Here is a 3,907-nt window from a genome sequence, read left to right as displayed (position 1 = left end):
TAGTCGGGCTGCAGCGTGCGTGATAGACAGGCCGCCGGGTCGCCGTGCTCGGCCGGAACGGGGCAAGTGTTGTACCTTGTACGAACTATACATGCCGCACTGTGCAGCTGGGTAAGCAATCATTAGCCATCTCTTTTGTCTTTCACAAAAAAATTTCTTCTCTTCCCGTCGGCGTCGCCGCTGGTTTGTTCCATCTTTGAGTCTAGACGGAGGTGCAGAGGATTTAGGCCCCCGCTAGCAGGAGGGACCCTGTTTTCGTTTTTGTTAGGTTCAACATTTTGTTTAGGGGCTGTGTGGTGGCGGCGATGTTCTTTAGTAGGAATAATGTCTCCCACGTTCTATCCTCGTCTCGATGATGCGTCTAGCATCATCGTAGGGCTTGTGGAGTTGTGTCTCCGTCGGATCTTACGGGATTTGGTCGGTGTTGATTTTCTGTGGAGTACGAGTTTCTTCATCGGTCATGATTGCTACTTTGGTGGCTGATCCTATGGGACATTCGCACGAAGACTACCTGACTGTTTACTACAATAAGATTTGACTGACTCGGTGCTGGTTCACGGATATGATTATAATTTTTATTACCTCTATTGTTCTTTGTACTGTTATGTGTGAAGATGAATAGATGGAAAGTTTCTTAAAAAAAAGAGTACGCGCTGCGCCTTTTCTTTGCATCGTTTCTGAAATATATTTTGCTCCCTTTGCACCGATGACTGCACTCCACCCCGGCCTACTAACCACATGCTATTTTGCCGTGACCATTTCCGTTTGAAACCTCACGGCGCGGGTCGGGAAGAGAACTTTTTTGTACGCGCGGTCGGAGCTCCGGCGACATCAGTCGCACCGCAACGTGCGTGCACAGGCCACCGGGTCGCCGTGCTCGGCCGAACGGGGCGAGGCGGCGAGCACTGTACGAATTATAGTACATGCTGCGCCGTTTCTTTGCAACGTCTCAGAAAAAGGCTAGGGATATAGAGGGGCAGTAGGCCGGGGTGGGGCGCAGTCAGTCAGTCAGCCAGTCAGGAGCGAGCGAGGAAGACGAGGCGAGAGAGAGAACAGAGAAGCCGCCCGGCCACGCAAAAAAGTGTCCTTTTTCTGACCTCGTCCATTCAAGTAGTGCGAACGCTCGCCAGCGGCCACGCCCCCTGCCATGCCGCGCGCCTGCCTGCTCCTTGTCACATCCGCGCCTCGCTCCTCCAGCCCACTCTCCAGCGCCACCCGTCGCCACATTAGACTGCAACTGAGATTGTCGTCCAAATAGCCGCCGGCCGCTGGGTGTGCGTGCCGATATCGATGGGGAGCGGGAGCGGAGCAGTCGTGTGGAGGGAGATAGCGTCGTCGCCTCCGCCGGGATTCGGCCGGCCGACGGGGAGTGCGGGCGGAACAGCCTCGGGGAGCGAGAGGCCGTCACCGGCCCCGGGATTCGGCGCCGCGCGGCCGTCATCTGCGCAGTCCGGAGGTTCGCTCGCCCCCATTCACTCTGCCTCTCGCTTCCGTACGGCGAACTGTCCGTCTCTTGCTCCCGGCCGGCAAACGACGCGGCGCGCGCCTTCGGGCTCGCCTGCCTTGCTCCGATCAAACGGGCCTGCGTCTTTTTTCTTTCTGTCAGTTCCTCCAAACCCTTACCGCACGAGTCGCCGCCGCAGCGCCAAGTGTGGATTCTGTTTTTCAAGTGGCTCAATAGTTCGGTGTGACCTACCGACTATTTTTTTCCCCAATTCTTAGGATGCGCATATGGTGATAAGCTCTTCTCAATCTTTTGTTTTACATAATGTACATTTTCTTTTATCAAAATTCACACCCTAGAGCGATTTGATGCGTCAAAGACTTGCGGCAACTCCAACGCGGCTCACCAAATCGACCGCAAATCTCTAGATCCATGCTGCATTGTGTTGGGCCATGGTTGAACTATCGTTTTCAAAAGTATTATTATGCCATCATGCAGTTCATCTGGACAGACATTTGCTTGAAATTATGATAAAACAAGCCGTGTTCAGTAGTTGTTTTCAGCTTCATTCTGCTCACCACTTTGATGCTTGTAGGTTCCAAGTCTGCTGCTCGTACCGATATGTTGGTCGACGTAGGAATGGAAGCTGGCTCTGATAATCTTGAGGTTCCACCACATGTTGGGGTACTTGGTGCATTCCTTTCTTCTTTGAAACAAATATGTTCATTTTTTGATGTAGTTCTTTGCTCCAATCCTGACGGATTCGTGTATTACTTATGCATAGGGCTAGAGCACAGTTTAATGCTAGCAATTGGTACATTCTTACGCTATAGCATATATAAAAGTGCTGGAATAGCAACCGTATAATAGAATCAACTGTTTACTCCTTGATGAATTACATGCATCGTGTATTCAACATTCTAACTGGATTACTTTTTGTTACAGAATGAAAGTGCATCCCCCACGAAAGGCACAAAGAGGAAATTTGTTGTTGATGCAACCGAAGGTGCATCACCAGGTGTTAATACAAGTAACACTGGGCAGCACCAGCATTCCCGCAGAAAAGGTAAGGGTCCTGGGAAACATGCAAAGCTGGAAGACAACAAAGGTGCTACTAAGTTGGGGAGAGATCAGACACCAATCGGCGTATTTGAAGATGAATGTGTTTTCTGCCATTCATTTAGAACCAGTGAGCCGGTAATATGCTGCATATCGTTTACACATATCAGTAAAAAATGCCTGTTGAAGTCTTCTTATTTGTACTGGCACTAAAAATGTTCACTTTTCCTATGTCAGTTCCATGGTCCGATGGTACTGTATCGCAATAGAAGGATTGTGCCCAGTGACGAGGGCAACCCTACCAACGCCATCTATATCCACGAGAAATGCATGGTTTGGTAAGTTTCTTTATACAGCATGGTTAACCCTTCATATTTAATTTATTTAGAATCATCATATGCAGTGTTCATCCATCCTTTCAATTCTTTACCCATGTTTCTGAAGGGCCCCAAAAGTGGAATCCAATGGTGATACTTTTAAGAATGTGGAGAGTGAAATCAATCGTTCTAAAAGATTGAGATGCAGAAGATGCAAACTCCGGGGAGCAGCGCTTGGTTGTTATGACAACTCCTGCAGAAAAAGTTATCATGTCCCATGTGCAATGATGATACCAGAATGCCGCTGGGATCCTGTAAGCTTTTGAGTATAGCTTGTCCTTGATCCATTTATAAACACTGATGCTCTGACATGTCTAGTTTTGATTTTGAAGGAGAATCACCGTGTTTGGTGCCCCAAGCATGCGCCACCTGATGAGCTGAGCTCACCAACAATGGAGAGTGACACTCTTTCCCCCGTCCTTCAAAAGTATGTGATCTTTCTTCAACCTTCATGTAACTTGATTAATCCTTCATATTATAATTCAGTGTTGTATCTAGTCATTCCAGCCAATGTCCAGCTAAAGAAATTTCGGTCGATTACCAAATGGAAGATGAACACATTAATCCATTACCGTGCGATGAGATGAGCTCACCAGTAATTGAAAGCGACATTAATTCCGCTGTCCTTCAGAAGTTTGCGACCTTTCTTCAACCTTCTTGTTACTTGATTAATCTTTCATTTTATAACTCGGTATTTTATCTAGTCATTCCAGCCAATGTCCAACTAAAGAAATTTCGGTCGATTGCCAAATGGAAGAGGAACACATTAATCCATTACCGGGCGATGAGATGAGTTCACCAATAATTGAAACTGACATTACTTCCCCTGTCCTTCAGAAGTATGTGATCTTTCTTCAACCTTCATGCTACTTCATTAATCCTTCATTTTATAATTCAGTGTTGTATCTAGTCATTCCAGCCAATGTCCAGCTAAAGAAATTTCGGTCGATTGCCAAATGGAAGATGAACACATTAATCCATTACCGGGCGATGAGATGAGCTCACCAATAATTGAAACTGACATTAC

At 47.4% G+C, this 3,907-nt stretch overlaps 1 protein-coding gene across 5 annotated transcripts in view; it reads left to right on the top strand.

Moving 5' to 3' along the window:
- The first annotated feature begins 1,112 nt into the window (after nucleotides 1-1,112).
- Nucleotides 1,113-3,907, top strand: part of LOC119284286 (BRCA1-associated RING domain protein 1-like) — a 6,093-nt gene continuing 3,298 nt past the window's right edge. The window contains exons 1-9 of one of the 5 annotated variants that reach the window (XM_037563484.1): nucleotides 1,113-1,456; nucleotides 2,040-2,128; nucleotides 2,390-2,641; nucleotides 2,741-2,841; nucleotides 2,948-3,134; nucleotides 3,213-3,307; nucleotides 3,379-3,513; nucleotides 3,585-3,719; nucleotides 3,800-3,902. In XM_037563484.1, the coding sequence (XP_037419381.1) occupies nucleotides 1,291-1,456; nucleotides 2,040-2,128; nucleotides 2,390-2,641; nucleotides 2,741-2,841; nucleotides 2,948-3,134; nucleotides 3,213-3,307; nucleotides 3,379-3,513; nucleotides 3,585-3,719; nucleotides 3,800-3,902 (1,263 nt within the window). In that variant the 5' untranslated portion in view covers nucleotides 1,113-1,290. Of the gene's footprint in view, nucleotides 1,457-2,039; nucleotides 2,129-2,389; nucleotides 2,642-2,740; nucleotides 2,842-2,947; nucleotides 3,135-3,212; nucleotides 3,308-3,378; nucleotides 3,514-3,584; nucleotides 3,720-3,790; nucleotides 3,903-3,907 lie in introns of all 5 variants that reach the window. The other 4 variants (XM_037563481.1, XM_037563475.1, XM_037563489.1 and 1 more) reach the window with 4 other exon arrangements.

Source organism: Triticum dicoccoides, chromosome 1A (assembly GCF_002162155.2).
Source record: "Triticum dicoccoides isolate Atlit2015 ecotype Zavitan chromosome 1A, WEW_v2.0, whole genome shotgun sequence".
Lineage (NCBI taxonomy): Eukaryota > Viridiplantae > Streptophyta > Magnoliopsida > Poales > Poaceae > Triticum > Triticum dicoccoides.
This window is presented reverse-complemented; position numbering and strand designations above follow the sequence as displayed.